Genomic DNA, 16451 nt, shown 5'->3' with positions numbered 1-16451 from the left:
TATACTCACCCTCAGGCCATCCAAGATGTAGATGAGTTTGTTTCTTCATCAGAACAGATTTGGAGAAATGTAGCATTCCATCACTTGCTCACCAGGATCCTCTGCAGTGAATGGGTGCCGTCAGAATGAGAGTTCATATTGTTTCTTACATAACAACTCAACATCAAATGACATTAATTGATGGTGTGGACTACTCATGGATACTTTTTTTTATCATCTGTTTAAACTCATTCTGACGGTACCCATTCACCGCAGATGATCAATTGGTTAGCAAGTGATGTAAGTTAAAATTTCTTTTCAGTTCTGATAAAGAAACAAACTCATCTTGGATGGCCCGAGGGTAAGCAAATTTTAAGCATATTTTCTTTCTTGGGTGAACTATTCCTTTCTGCTCATGGGATTCGAACCGACAATCTAACCCATGTCACCCATATGCATGTTTTGAGTTCTTACTTGCTCAAGGAAAATGCTTATACAGCATGAATCGACCCTAAATTATTCAAATATGTTTCACTACCAAGCCACAGGCACCCACATGCAAAAACACAATTGTGACAATCTTCTGGTTGGCAATGATGTTAAGTCACGAATCAACCCTAGTGGGATTCAAACCCACATCCTTTTGGACCATCTGAACCACAGCAGCCAAGAGCTGCAGGCAGCAGTGTGAGGTGGAGGGAGGGGGATGGAGCTTCTGCTTGCAGCACCGAGTCTGACTGACGTCTCTCTGCTCTCTGAGGACACGAGTGTGTGTTTTTGCAACGCGCTCCTGCTATACATCTACATCAGTTTTTCCGAATGACTCCTGCTCATCGATTGGAAAACTGAAAGTGGCTCCCGTGGTTTGAAGGTAAAATACAGCTGCGTCTGATCGTGACAGCTGAGATTTCCGCACGTTTGCAGAGCTCATTAGTGATCGATTCTTCCTGTATCTCGTGATCGATTATTGCGAACGGGATCATGTCAGAAGTGCTGCCTTACGACGAGAGCATCTCTCATTATGGTGATGATGGAGATGAAGAGCAGCTGTCCCTCACCTGTCGCCTGCAGAACAACAGCAGTAACTTCTTCAGTACTGCGCAGAACAAACGAGCTCCGAAACTCGGACAGATCGGACGCAGTAAGAGAGGTGAGAAAACTACGTATTTACGTTTTTTCGTAGGTGAAAGTACCGGGGGGAAAGGGGGGGTATTAATGAGTCGTACTAATATGCTTCGTTTCCACTATTACTTTTAGTATGAAACCATCCCTTAAATATGCAAATGTATGGCATCACGTGATGATGTCAGTGCGATTCATTTGAACCTAATTGCCTGCTTGTGACTTAATGAGTTTTCATCTAGTGGCATTTTGCATTTATTAAAATAACTCATGGCAGTATAATTGAAACAATATATTTTATTTATTAACTTTTTTTTAATAGTTAACTTTTAATTTTTTTAAATTTATCAGATCATCAGTCATCAAAGCTCAGTAAATATTGCTCAAAGCACAGACACAAAAATTTCCTTTAAATTTCACCAAGCTGACTGCTCACTAAAAAACTCCCACAGATCATGTTTTCATGCCATTTAAGTCTTATTTTGATGTAACAAAGCGGCAACCTCCCACTCTCTCTCATGAAGCCAACCAGGAAGTGACTAAAACTGCAATTCATCGACTGGTCGCTAGAGGCTGGCTCCAAAAGGGAGTCAATCCCATAGACTCCCCATGTTAAAATGCCCAACTTTAAAGCAGAAAAAAACGTTTACAGCCTGGTGCAAAAAAATTATTTTGGTCTATATAGCTAATTTTGCCTTTCATGACAACTGTGAGGGGCGTGATTTTTTTATAACTCATCCGTTTAAATTATATTAAGCCTTAAATTTCAGCATATTTAAGGGAATGTCCACTTGAGTGACAGGTGAATTGCCGCTGCTGACACTGCTGTCCAGCTAGATGGGCAGCTCCTGCCTTTTTGCCCATTTTCGATGATCAGGGAGTGTCGCGCGGTGACGCACTGCCTTACTGGCGACAGCCACCTCTGCCTACTTTGAGCTTAAAAAACACTCTTCAGAAAACGATCGCTGAGTCCCAATTTGCATACTATCCGTCCTAAATAGTATGCGAAACTAGAATTAGTACGTCCCAAATCATAGTATGTTGAAAAGAGTATTCCAAAGATACCCGGATGGTCTACTATTTCCGGTTAGAATTCGAAGTGCAGATCAATGCACACTCTAAGTGCTAATATTGGCGACAACCCATTGCGTGCGGGAGGGAGGAGCTTTGCGATGGCTTTGCGGTGATGTAAACATGGCAGCCGGATGCAGCAGCGGAGATGCACCCTCAGCTTTTAAGTGTAAGAATTCAAATGTTTAACCCTAATTAAAGTTATATTTTAAAAGCATGGTTCATTTTCATCTGGGTATTTTTGAGTTATAAACATAAGTATAAAATTAAGTATAAAATACGGTAAACAATAGTTATACTATAAACTTTAAATATTTGAACTTTAAAATAAGTAGCTTTCGTTACACACATTGCACATGAACGTCAGAACCAGACGCCTCACAAACGACCTGCGTTTGGTTCTACGACGACGCCGCCCTGCTTCTTCACTCCTCAACTTGGTAGAAGAACACATTGTAAAATGTATTGTGAAAAAAAACGATGAGAAAAAAAGATGGGAATAGTAAATAAAATTTTATTGGACATACAAGAATGAATGAAACGTAAACAGTTGTGGTGTGCGTAACTAGGCAACCACGTTGTCATTCACGTTGCATGACGTCATCGAAGTATGTCCCAGAACGTGCATACTCTTTTGCTACACACTCAAAAGTATGTACTTTTTCCTCACAAAAAAAGTACATACTTTTAGGTCGTAGTATAAGTAGGCGAATTGGGACTCAGCGGATGTATGTATGGGTGACGTCTAGTGATGGGAAGTTCGGATCATTTTACCGACTCTGACTTTTGAGTCACGTTCAGCAAAACGAACAAATCTTTTTTCAGAGTCATTTCATTAATTTTAGCAAAATGTAATTAAAATGTTACGTGTTACTTCCCCAACACATCTAGTACTTACGCAAACTTTGATCACACTACAAACAATACAAAATTAAAATGCTATAAGATACAGAAAAGATTAATTCATTCTTTACCTGGGTCTTCAGTCTGTGATTAGCTCACCTCACCTCTTGTCTGACAAGTCTTTGGGTTCAAGTCGTTCCTTAATCACGTGACAGACCCATACGCTATTTCTGACATTTCTGTCAATGTTTTTGTTACCGTTTCTTCAGGATCTGTGATGTGTTATTATTTTATAAATAAATAAAACCCTGTTATAATTAAAATATTGATTAATTTGTCTTTTTGACTGTCTATCAGTAAATAAACACTAGGCTATATAATTATATAATAATCCAAGCCTACAATACAAAGTATTTATAGCCTAGTTTGTTCATTTTTAATCCAAATTTGAGTTTGCTGGTACAATAATTGCTTTTCCTAGGCAAACTTGACATTTTGGTCTAATAAATGTACAAGAAGATTGCTCAAAAAGGACATAATGACATAAATTAAAAGCAAATAAATTTTTGATTCCTAAACAAGTAACACTACAGTTCTATAGTCTAATCTGAAGGGTGAACTCAAAAGACATAAATCATACAACAAGGTAATTTTTGAAGATTAGAATCCACTGTAAAAAAAAAAAAACATCTCTTCATCAAAATGATTTCACCATCATATGGACAACATTTAAAGCATTATTATCATAATAAATAATAATAAGTACTATGCACCCATTTGTAAGGAAAGTTGTAAATTAACTAATTACTCTAGCCAATGTTGTCACGTCACGTGACAAAAGAACGAACAACCCGAAAGAAGAACTAATCAATTCTCTTTCCGGTTCAATACTGCATTCTTTTACTGTCTATGGTTTTAGCGTATGGGTCTGTCATGTGATTAAGGAACGATTCGACCCGAAGACTCATGAGATGAACTAATCAATTCTCTTTCCAGCTCAGATTGCATTGGGTTTAGAGTATGGGTCTGTCACGTGATTAAGGAACGAGTCAAAAACCCGATTGACCCGAACTATGAACTAATCAATTCTCTTTCCGCCTCAGACTGCATTGGATTTAGCGTATGGGGCTGTCACGTGATTAAGGAACGAGTCAAAAACCCGATCGACCTGAACTATGAACTAATCAATTCTCATTCCGACTGCATTTACTGACACAGGTGAATTACTACTAGCGGAACAGAACCTATAGAATATTGCGCATGCGCGACTGAACGAATCATCCCCCGAGACGACTCGTTCTTCCCGAGTCACATTAAAGATTTGTTCAAAATGAACGAATCGTTCAAGAACGACACATCACTACGTCCACGTTTTTATACAGTATATGGTTCTATCTAAGTGTGTGAGTTGTTTACTTGTTGTTTTAATTCATCTTCCCATTAATTACAGTATATTGTTCATTCAGATTGATTTGCGAACGCGGAACTTGCATGAACACAAGAGGCTGGATTTACCACATGATCCAATCACAGCCGAACATAACCAGTCTTGACTTTCCCCCTTTCATTCTTAGTTACCCCCCAGTAAAGTCACGGCACACTATGGGGTCTCTGTTATCAGTCAATGGGCTCAGGGGAGGCAAGCCTCCACTCTAACTTTACCTGCGGGTGTCGCTGTCGGACAGTGTTACTTTAGAAAAATTTGTAATTTATACACTTATAATGAGTTATAATTTATACTTATTTTTGTACTAAAAATTTTTTTTCTCATAAAATATTTTGAGGAGACACTGCTTCCCTTGTCTCCCAGAGGAAACGCCATATATACATAATAGCCATATATACATAAAGTGTATATTTTAGGTGGTGTATCAGCATTCTCTATAACACAAAATTATTGTTATTATTGAAGAATTGTCCAAAGATAACAAAAATTAATTTTGATACCCCCCCCCCTCTCCTATACTAAACTAAGCTATTTTTGCTTTGATTTTTTATTTTTATTTTTATTATATTTTCTTTGATTTCAAGTGTCAGTTTTTGCCTTATTATTACAGTCAAACCTATAAACCCTTTTTTCGCAAACTACAATTACAAAACACACTAATCATTTAACAATGCATTGGACAATGAATAGATTCCGTAATATTGCTCGGTGTGTATTGTAGAGGCAAAATATAAATCATAAACATCATAAAATATAATAAAAACATCATAAAATATAAATCAACATCGTAAAATGCTGAAGATAGTGGTGCAGTTATATTTTGCTTCTATACACTTATAGGCTACACACTGAGCAATATATCTGTACATTTCACAACGTGAATTCTCGACTGCCACAAATACTCCCCTAACAAAATACAGATTTGTGCACTTTTTACTACAGTTTTCTGATTTGTTTTGCCAATGGCATAGGAATCGTCAGATTGACAGAACTCTAGCCCAGTAGTGTTGGGGGAATCATAAAACTGCATAAAGATTTTTTTATTTTTATTTTTTGTCCTAAAGTCTTGTAATTTCTTCATGACATCATGTTTGACCCCAGTGCCTCTTGTGAATTATCTTTCAGTTGTCATAGAAGACGACAGAATTGATGAAGTCCTGAACAATACGGCAGAGAAGTCATCGGCGGGAGTGTAGTGCACAGGACATTGTTAAAGCGGCAGGAAATCGTGGGTTATGTGCATTCTGCGTCGAAAGCACTTTGCAGTCCCTCTTAGTATGGGTTGAATTACACGGTGCGGCAGCAGGCGAGGAGAACGTCCCTGCTGCGGGCATCCAAACGGAGGAAGCGGCTTTCTCTCTTTAAGGGCATGTTTCATATCCCTTCTAATAAAGTGACATCCTACACTGGACAAACAAGTCCTATGTTGTTTAATACATGTGGAGTTGGTCTGTTGTGGTCCAGATTCAGTTTATATTGTGAGAGGAATGCATTGATATCACAAGCACAAATCTAACAACTTTCATTCTTTATTTGGCTGTGAGACTAAGCACTTGGTTTCTCCATATCTTTTTGTGCACAATGAAAGTGTTTTTCACTTTAAATATCCTAATTATTATCTCTTGGATACATTTTTGTTCTTTTGCCGAGTTGACAGACTGAGCAAATGTTTTTTATAGGATGGGAGAGGAAAGACTACTTTTTTTTAAAATAAATTTTGTCATGTTGCATATTGTGAATTTTTGATGTGGCTGCAAACTGCTTACCCTGAGTTCAAAGGCTTATTTTCATATTAATGAGCTACTTCTGAAAAGGAAAAAATGCTTATTTGAGTTGTATTCGTAGCACTTTCAAACGTGGTTGTCACAAATGGATTTTGATCACTTCTGTGCCAAATGTTTGCAAAATATGCCAGTCAACTTGTGTTTCTGTTCACCCGAGTAATGTGAAGTTTTTCAAGCCTGCCTTTCATATATGTTTCAGGGCTTTTTTAACTGCTGTTTTGCATGTGACGGGCACAAACGCCTCCTTCTGTGGCAGTGAGCTACTAATTTATTTACAGTAATGTTGCTCTGAATGACAAGCCTCACACTCTTGAATATTGTGTATGTTGCACTTCTCTGTACTGTTAAACAGGGCTATATTTGCAATGAAATATATGACCATTAAATCTGATTATATAACAGAACTCCACCACCCTCACTGTACGCTATGTGAAATTTATTCGGCCTTGACATCCTTGTTTTATTAATTGTAATGTGGCGTATTTCTGAAACAAATGTTTTCCAATTAAACAGGCCTGTTCGGATGTAACAGTCTGAGTTGTCATGTCAATAATGAGGAATGCATTTCAGCTGTTTAACCAGAAGCATGTGCTTCAGTCTGCTTGTTTTGCTCTTAAAAGGTATATTCTACTTTCAATACAAGTTAATAAATAAATTGCTGTAAACAAAATCTGTGTTTATAATGAATGCTTTTGCAATAAATGTATATAAAGTCAGGTATTGCACTGAAATAGATGTTAAAATACCAAGTTTCTAAATATAACCTTGAGATTTAAACTCTTGCACTGTTATGTACAATTTCAAGTAAATGCTGTCCGCTATAATTCATTAAACCTAAAGGAAAATGTATCAAGGTTTACACAATAATACTAAGCAGCTCAACTGTTTTTAACACTGACAATAAGAAATGTTTCTTGAGCAAATCAGCATATTAGAATGCTTTGTAAAGGATCATGTGACACTGAGTCTTGGAAGAATGATACTGAAACAGAAAAGAGTTCATTCAGTGTCATTAAATGAAAAGTTTTCTGCTGAAAAGCACCTAGTCAAGTGAAATGAAAGAGTAGTTCTTCCCTACCAGATCATTAGGACCCCCCGGATGAGCAGGTAATCAGGTGAGAGAAACGTCACAGTTCAATCTCTCTTTATACTTAAAAGTTTAATTTCCATTTCATTTCCACAACATTTCCACCCTATTTTCTCAAAGGAAATGAATCAGAGCAGCTTAAATAAGCAGTTTATATAGAAAACATGAGGCTGCAGGGGAAATAGCAAAGAAGAAAGTGAAGTACTGTCTTTGTGTTGCTTGGAAAAGCTGTGCAGTATCTGCTCTCTCTCCCACATTACTGAACTCTCTCTAGTCAGAAGTGAGCTGAACATACTTAGAAAGCACTAGAACAACTTTACATACAGAGTTTAGTTTTTTTACTTTCATTTTTATTTTAAACTGCTGAGTGCATGAGGAACAAGAATGTGCTGTTCCTTCTCTGAACACTTACGCCACATTATGCTGCTGAAATGATTTACTTTTAATCACAACTGAACAGCACCATGAGGAACAAATAAGTCAGAGAAAATCAGAGAGACACAGCCCCTTTCATACAGTAATACCAGTAAATTACTGTAGGATTACCAGAACGACTTTACCGGTAAACACAAAAATGCGCTGTTCTCACAAGCAACAACTTCCCATCAGTTTCAAAATACATCATTTGTAAACAGGGGTACACGCGGTCAGTATTTTTGTTTATGTTTTAATTCTCGTGTCGAACATTCACATTCTTGCAGTTGCTTTTGGAGACTTCAAACCAAACTCGTCCAGCGAACGTCCGTATATCAGTAATCTTGTTCTGCATTCACACAGAGCAGATTTCCAGTAATTTACTGGTAATGTAACAACTTTCTTACACCAGCAAATTGCCAGAACAACTCAGTATTTTGTAAAAGCTCCTGTTCACACATGAACTCTTAATGGTAATTTACTGGTATTTTCCCAGAAATTTGTCTAATATACTTGAGTCTGTAATTACTCTTTTGTTCTCCATATTACTGTACAATTTTTACATTTTAATAAAAAAAAAATCCACAGTAAATCTGTTAACTGGTGACTTAAATTCTTTTTTTGGGGGGGTTCCTTAATGCTTATGGGAGGTCCGGGACTATAGAAAATGAACACATTGTGACACAAAAACAAGAAAACAAAAGTGTTATTGTGTGTTGGCATCTCATTAGAGCTCCAGCAGATGATGCAGGGCTGCACTTCTCTTCCTTCATTATTTTGTCCACTCTGAACACATAGAAGTGCCAACAGTACAGTTGGCTGCCATGGCAACAGATGCGCTCAGCGTTGTCTTGGAGCAGCTATGTGAGCAAAAGCCCCAATTGGCGCCTTTTCGCCATGCAAATAATCCAGCTTTGCATCAAAGCCATGTGTTTTATTATTCCCCACTTAAGCTGGCAGCCGTCTCGTGAGCGTTAGCTCTGAATGATGCTGCTCTCAAAAGCCACGTGGTTCAGATGAAATCTTTTGCTGTTCTGTTTTGCTAACTGCGTGTCAATATTCAATAAAAGACAACCGAATGCATCTTTAAAGTGAAAATTCACCAAAAATGGAAAAACATTTACTCACCTTGATGTTGTTCTAGACCTGTTTGAATTTATATTATGGTACTCTTTTCCAAAAGAATCATGCATCTGGAATTTTGTTTGGGCTTCAAAATGGGAATAAGACACCAAAGTGCCTCAAAGTCCCTTTAAGGCCTTATTGTATAGTCTTTGTCATAATATAATATATTTGTAAATATTGTAATTTATATATGAAGCTCCCATGAATATTGTCTATAAAAAAAATAATAGTCGAGTCATTTGAACGTTAAAACAGATCACAGATATTTATGGATTCATGTTTCATGTAGCCTATTTTAGTGTCAGTACACCCAAATGACTGACTTTTATTTATTTTTATTTCACTTTAAAATAAAATAAATCATGAGTTTAATGGAGAGAATCTAGCAGTTTTGCAATTCACAGTATACAATATGTTTTACAATAGAGTTGAGAGGAAAGCTTCGATCAATCGCACAGCTTTGTTTCACCATCACTTGAATTTTGCATCAAATGCTGTTAGCCATTTTTGTAGTTCAGATGACCTTTGTAGTCCACTTTGGAGCTTTCGCTAAGAGTACGTTTTTCTGTGAATTTAGACTTAAAGCAATCGTATGACAATTCATATGGACTAATTTTATGGTGCTATTAAGGTATGTGCCTACCTTTTATTATTATATCAGCATCACAATCCTCATTTACTTTTGTTTTATGAAAAAGAATGACCAGGATAAAAATTCAGCTGTGACATGTAAATTTTTGCTCCTTGGAGACTTGCTGTTTACGTAACTGCAATAAATCTTTCACTATCAAAAACTGATGTAAAGGTTAAATTCTGCCTTGTTGCAAGGCATCATGCCACTAATTACAGTAAAAGACTGATTTTGCTTTGGGACCATGTTTATCTGAAAGTTCCACAATGGTTGCTATGGAAATGTGTGCTGAGAAGGAAAGTTGTCCTAGTTAGAGCACCGCTTGTGTTGGCAGTGATCTGTAGGAGGCTTGAGAACCATGCTCCTGTCTTATTATTAATTCTCCTTGATGCATTTCCAACAGCAACGCAGGTCGTCGCACAATGACTAGAGTGCTATTGTGGTAAAAATCATAATTTTCCCATTTGCTGTTGAGAGGGTTGCACAGTTACATGCTTTCCGCCTACTCTACAGATTGTTTGCTCACCTCTGTGCTTCTTTTAAAAGGTAGAAATTTCAATGATCCAATAGTAATGTCAGATATTGCAAATGAGCCGGTTTGATCTAACTATGCTGAAACATGACACCAAGCCACAGGAGAATGTGTGCCTGCTTACAGCATCTTGACATGGCAAAAATGTTTGGTTGAAAATAATAGGAAAGACCATCTCAGGGTTGGCATCTTCAGCATATATTAGAAACAGATCAAACTCTGGTTTGAGATGAGCCAAGCTGATCACACTATAATACTGTGTACACTATTAGATTTCATGTGTCATTGCTCTATGGCAATGACACATGAAATTTAATGTGGACTGAATTGCACCTTAAAAGCAGCATCACATTTAATTGGTTTCTTAAAACACATTGATTTGTATTTTGACATTTTCTGAGGTGATGATAATATTTTTGTGCTTTGATGTGTCTCAGTGTAACTCTATGCTATGTTAAATTGCTTTGAAAAGTAATGGCACATTACTCATTATTCATGTCTGTAGCAAAAACACTGAGATGATTTATACACTAAAGTTTAATAACTAATGTGTGCGTATAGATTACTAATTAAGTTTGCAGTATAAATTAAGGGTTTATACTTTTTGGTCATTTCTTTAGTTATTCAGGTTATTCAATTAAGGTTATTCAGTTAGATTTTCTGCAGCCAAATATATTAAAGTTCGCAACTGCTTATTTCAAACTTGTATTATTCTTAAAGGAATAGTTCAATCAACATACAGGCTGAAAATATACTCACTTTCAGGCCATCCAATACTTAGATGAGTTTATTTCATCTTCAAAACACATTTGGAGGAATTTAGCTTTACATCACTTGCTCACCAATGGATCCTCTGCAGTGAATGGGTGCTGTCAGAATGAGAGTCCAAACAGCTGATAAAAACATCACAATAATCTACAAGTAATCCACAGTACTGACATATTTGTATGTAACCGTTTTGGAATGTTTCTGCTTGTAAACAGTGCTTATTCTGTTCATATTTCTCTCTTCATTCAGATGAGGAAACATTTTTACTGGAGAAACCAATATGATGGATAGAGCCAGAAGTAATGATTTAAAGTTAAAAATGTCTCATTGAATTTGTTTCTAACACACAGCTTTTCACTTCACAAGACTTAAATTGATGGATTGGAGTGGTGTGGATTGCTTGTGGATTATTATGATGTTTTTATCAGCTGTTTGGACTCTCATTCTGACGACACCCATTCACTGCAGAGCATTCATTGCTGACCAAGTGATGGAATGCTACATTTCTCCAAACCTGACAAAGAAACTAATTCATCTACATCTTGTATAGCCTGACGGTGAGTAAAATTTTTGTGTGAACTATTCCTTCCTGTCTAAATTAACAAGTTATCACTATCATCACAGAAATTCAATGATATTGTTTGGAATACTTTAAAGTACCATATTAACTATCATGGTATTTGAATATGGTAGTCAACTACTATCATGGTACATATCAAAACACCATGGTATTATGATATTACACCATCAAAGTCATTTTTGAAAGGTTAAAAACTATGAATCCAAAACACAAAACCTTTATAGATGTCAGAGGTTGAGTAATTCATCAGCAGAGGGGTTTTTAATTGCATTTGATCAAACAGAAGGTTAAACTGACTCACACTAATGCATTCTCTGTGTGCTTGATTGGAATCTGACATAATAACAACCCTGTTTGCTTTGATCCCCAAGAAAACATCATGTTATAGAATTTGGAACTGATTAACAAAATTACTAACATTAAAGATTATTTAAAATCTTGTACTATTTAATACTTTTTTTGAGGTTTACTTAATATACTTTTGTTGTTTTGCACAAAAACATTTCATAGTTGGAATAACTACAAATGGAAACATTTAAAAATAGTATTTACACATAAATTCACACAAGTGAAACTTCATGTGAATCTGAGAATTACAGATTGTAAGTCAAAAGTCATTTATTCGAAACCTGTAAGACCATCGTTTCATCATCATTAGGACAAGAACAGGCTTCAGCTTTGAAGAGAGCACATGTATGTGGCTGTAATTGGCCCTGGAGGCACGTGTTTTAGCAACAGTGCCAGCAGAGAATGAAGGAAGAATTTAATTCATTATGTCCAGTGGCTTCATAGATCCCGGATTCAATCTAAGAGGTATTTTTTAAAGGCAGTAAAAGGGTGAGCCACTCCCATCAGCACATACGCAGTGTCATAATTAGATCTGATTCACTCAATCAGCAACCATTAGGAGAGTCGATCAGATCAAAGTCAGGGATGTCATGGACACTAATGAGCCTCTGAAAAACACATATTGAGGAAAAAAGACTTAAAAAAAGAGTATGAGAAAATCAAATCGACAGGTTTTATTTAAGTTCCCATTATAAAACTGTTAAGTGAAAACATTGTTATAACAGTAGTCACTAACGTTTTTTAATGTTTCCAACAGGTAGTTTTATTTATGTTCCCAGAATGTTCTTTTAAAAGGTAGAGTAATGTTATAAAAATGTAGTTATAACATTTTTTTCCCCCCATAATGTTCTTTTAAAGTTTTTTGCGGGTAGTTTTATTTGAGTTCCCAGAATGTTCTTGCAAAAGGTAGGGTAAGATTCTTCAAAAAATGACACCTTATGAGTATATATACTGCTTCAATAAATTTAAAACATCTACGTAATCAATTAAACATGAATACAACAACTTGACAATGGCTTGAAAAGCCCGAACCTTGAGACGAGACTTGAACTTTTTTTTTGTGTGTTTTTTTTGAAAACCAAAGTCACTGCACCTGTTTACCAAGAAATCTTGTAGCACTTCATGCTTCCTTCTGCTGACCAGCTTTTTGAAGATGACGATTTCATTTTCCAACAGGATTTGACACCTGCTCACACTGCCAAAAGCACCAAAAGTTGTGTTGGTGTGCTTGACTGGCCAGAGAACTCACCAGACCGGAACCCCAGAGAGAATCTATGGGCTATTGTCAAGAAGAAGATGAGAAACAAGAGACCAAAAAATGCAGATGAGCTGAAGGCCACTGTCTAAGAAACCTGGGCTTCCATACCACCTCAGCAGTGCCACAAACTGATCACCTCCATGCCACGCTGAAATGAGGGAGTAATTAAAGCAAAAGAAGCCCCTACCAAGTATTGAGTAAATGTACAGTAAATGAACATACTTTCCAGAAGGCCAACAATTGACTAGATTTTTTTAATATTATTATTGGTTTTATGAAGTATTCTAATTTGCTGAGACAGTGAATTGGTGGGTTTTTAGTAAATGTGAGCCAAAATCATCACAATTAAAAGAACCAAAGACGTAGACTACTGCAGTCTGCGTGCACTGAATTTATTTAATACACGAGTTGAATTACTGAAATAAATGTACTTTTCCTTGACATTCTAATTTATTTAGATGCACCTGTACTATTAATATGCAAGCTAATAAGCAAAAAGTTAAAAGTGAGAGCTGAACTCTAAAATAAAATTTTACCAATATTAACGTTACCTAGAAAGTAGAAACTAATTAACGTTACAGTACCTTTGTTGTAATTGAAGACTTTTATTGTGTCATCCGTGTTCATCTTCAAGCAGACAGTTTGGGTTCTGGATGAAAACAAATCTAGCTGTTATTAAAAAGCAGCATCCAAAATTAATGCAACAGTCACATAATTCCAAGAAAGTAAGTTCAAGCCCCAATACTTAAAGATATCTAACGCTATAACAAATGTGCATGAGAAACACTAAAAGTATATATATATAAAAAAAAAAAAGAAGAAGAATCGTGTCATCCTAGATTGTCATCCTTTGTGTATGCAAATACGCAAAGGATAAAAAGAAATATGTAAATTGAAAAAGCCATAAAGAAATGTAACGTTACAGGTAATTATTGTGGAAGGGAGAGTTCCGCTGACCTGACCTGGGCACAGGTTTGTTGTTAAGGTCACGCACTGTACCCGCGAGTAAAGCATCCTCCAGTACCTCTGTACCCGATTCCGCAGCGTTTGAAGTGTGCAGAAACTCCGTCTGTACTCAATTAAGTTCCGTCAAATAAGACGATTCCGACCACGCACACTGTACATCAATATCTTCAACAACCGTTCGGCGTTCGCGCGTTTCGTCGATTTCAAATTACCCTACGTCATTAGAAAAGTATGCAGTGATTGGTGGATTTAAACGTGGCCCAATCAGCGCTTGTCGTCTCCTGTAACACGTTCGGCAACAGATAGTCTATCAAATGCATTTTGTAATCGAGTCCCTGGAATTTAGCTGACTTACCACTCAAGGCAGCCATTTTAGTAATGTTTTAGCTTTATTAACATGTCACATTACTATAAAGTTATTTTTTTTTTCAATAACATTTTGTCATCTCAGTCCTCAAAACGATATCCTCATAGCATTTTCCTAATGTGGCTGAAAGAAAGTTCTTCCTTATTATTGTGGAACATTAGGCCAATATTTTATTGAAAACATTGTATAATCTGTTTTTTCAACAACATCCTCCAAAGTTTCCCTGGTAAAATGTTCTAAACAGTACCAAATTGGGTTCTTCGAGTTTTCAAAAATAGCAGAACCATTTTTTTTCTTTTTTTTTTTTCTAAATAGAAACCTTTATAAATAAGGTTCCATAAAGAACTGTTACAGTTTATTTTCAATTAATATCAGTAGCCTAAATATTTTTGTAATTATTAATATTTGTATTAATATTATTTTTTATTTATTAATAAATTAGTTATACATAATTTATTAATAATACTATTATTTTATTATCTGTGTTTTTGTTCTATTGCTGTCACTCTGTTGCACTGCGGAAGCTTCTGCCATAAAAACAAATTCCTCATATAAACATACCTAGCATTAAAGCTCATTCTTCTTCTTCTGTTAATATTAATTGTCATTCCTCTATCTACATGATTTTATAATATATTGTGGCTTCTATTTAGGTTTAACATAAACAAATAAACAAACAAACAGCATATGATAATTATGTACTTTTTTATTGACATGGCAAAGTCTAGAAAAAATTACAGGGCTCAAACAGATGTTATTTGCTGAAAACATCAATAAATATAAGTTGACACTGAACATGGAATTAATGAAGACAAGGTTCAAGTGAAATATCTTCTCAAGGTCTTTATGTCCATCTTTATGTTTCTAATTGCTGATGATGAGGTGGTGGGATGTGACAGCTTCTGAAATACACAGTTAAGTTTAGTTACAAGGTGAGCAGTTATTTATGTAAAACAATTAGAAAAAGAATGGACAGTATGTGAGCCCTTTATAATGTTAAAAAAGAGAGATATAACGTCATGGGATAAATGTAATGTTATTCATGGATGGGTTTTTGTGCATAAAGTAATTAAAAATAATAATAATTGAATCATGGATCATTATTTCAACATTTATGTTAGGCCTACTAAGTGAAGAGAAAGTTAGTATCCTTGAACAGAGCTGGTCACATGCATTTTCTGTGAAACTAAAAAGAGAAAAAGACATGATTGGCATGAAACTAGTAACCATTTTTAAAAGTTAAATTTATAGAAATTTTAAGAAATGAATCATTTACCTCTTAAGAGTCTGTTGAAAGTCTGTCTTGAGCTCCAGAAAACCAGTAATGATGCGACTTTGATAATTACAGATTTGGGGAAAAAAAAGGCGGGGAAAAAGATTACGCGTGTAATTACGTGTAAAGAATCTTTAAAGAGCCATATTTATATATTTATTTATTTAGAGTGAGTGTATGTTACTATAACGTTCTCCTAATGTGGCTGAGAAAATGTTTTTACTTTGTTATCTTGAAACATTGTAATAATATTTTATTGAGAATATTACATAATCTGTTACCTCAACAACATCCACAAAACATCCTCAAAATGCTGCAGATAAAATGTTCTAGCTTTGTTATTACAGTAAGTCACATTACAAGAACGTTTTATAAAAATATTACACAATCTCAGGCCTCAATGACATCCTTAAAACATTCCCCTAATGTGGCTGAGAGAATGTTCTTCCTTTGTTATTTTAAACAATTTTGCCAATGTTTTATTGAAAACATTTTATAATCTGTTACCTCAACAACATCCACAAAACATCCCTAAAAATTTTCAAGTAAAATGTTCTAGGCTTGTTATTATGTCACATTACAAGAAAGATTTATAAAAAAAAAAATAAAAAAAACTCAGGCTTCAGGGATATTACTATAACGTTCTCCTAATGTGGCTTAGAGAATGTTCTTTCTTTGTTATCTTGAAACATTGTAACAATGTTTTATTGTTATACAGGTGCATCACAATAAATGATAATGTTGTGGAAAAGTTCAATTATTTCAGTATTTCAACACAAATTGTGAAACTTGTGTATTAAATAAATTCAATGAACACAGACTGAAGCAGTCTAAGTCTTTGGTTCTTTTAATTGTG

General features: G+C 35.5%; 1 protein-coding gene across 1 annotated transcript; it reads left to right on the top strand.

The window, feature by feature from the left end:
* The first annotated feature begins 631 nt into the window (after positions 1-631).
* Positions 632-6650, top strand: LOC132129592 (calcium/calmodulin-dependent protein kinase II inhibitor 2-like). The gene is made up of 2 exons (XM_059541226.1): positions 632-1129; positions 5588-6650. Exons 1-2 carry the CDS (start codon positions 961-963, stop codon positions 5656-5658), a joined length of 240 nt encoding a protein of 79 aa, XP_059397209.1. The 5' UTR covers positions 632-960; the 3' UTR covers positions 5659-6650.
* Positions 6651-16451: the final 9801 nt, after the last annotated feature.

This window comes from Carassius carassius, chromosome 46 (genome assembly GCF_963082965.1).
Source record: "Carassius carassius chromosome 46, fCarCar2.1, whole genome shotgun sequence".
NCBI classification, from domain to species: Eukaryota; Metazoa; Chordata; class Actinopteri; order Cypriniformes; family Cyprinidae; genus Carassius; species Carassius carassius.
The sequence above is the reverse complement of the archived record's forward strand: the minus strand, read 5'-3'. Positions and strand labels throughout refer to the sequence as shown.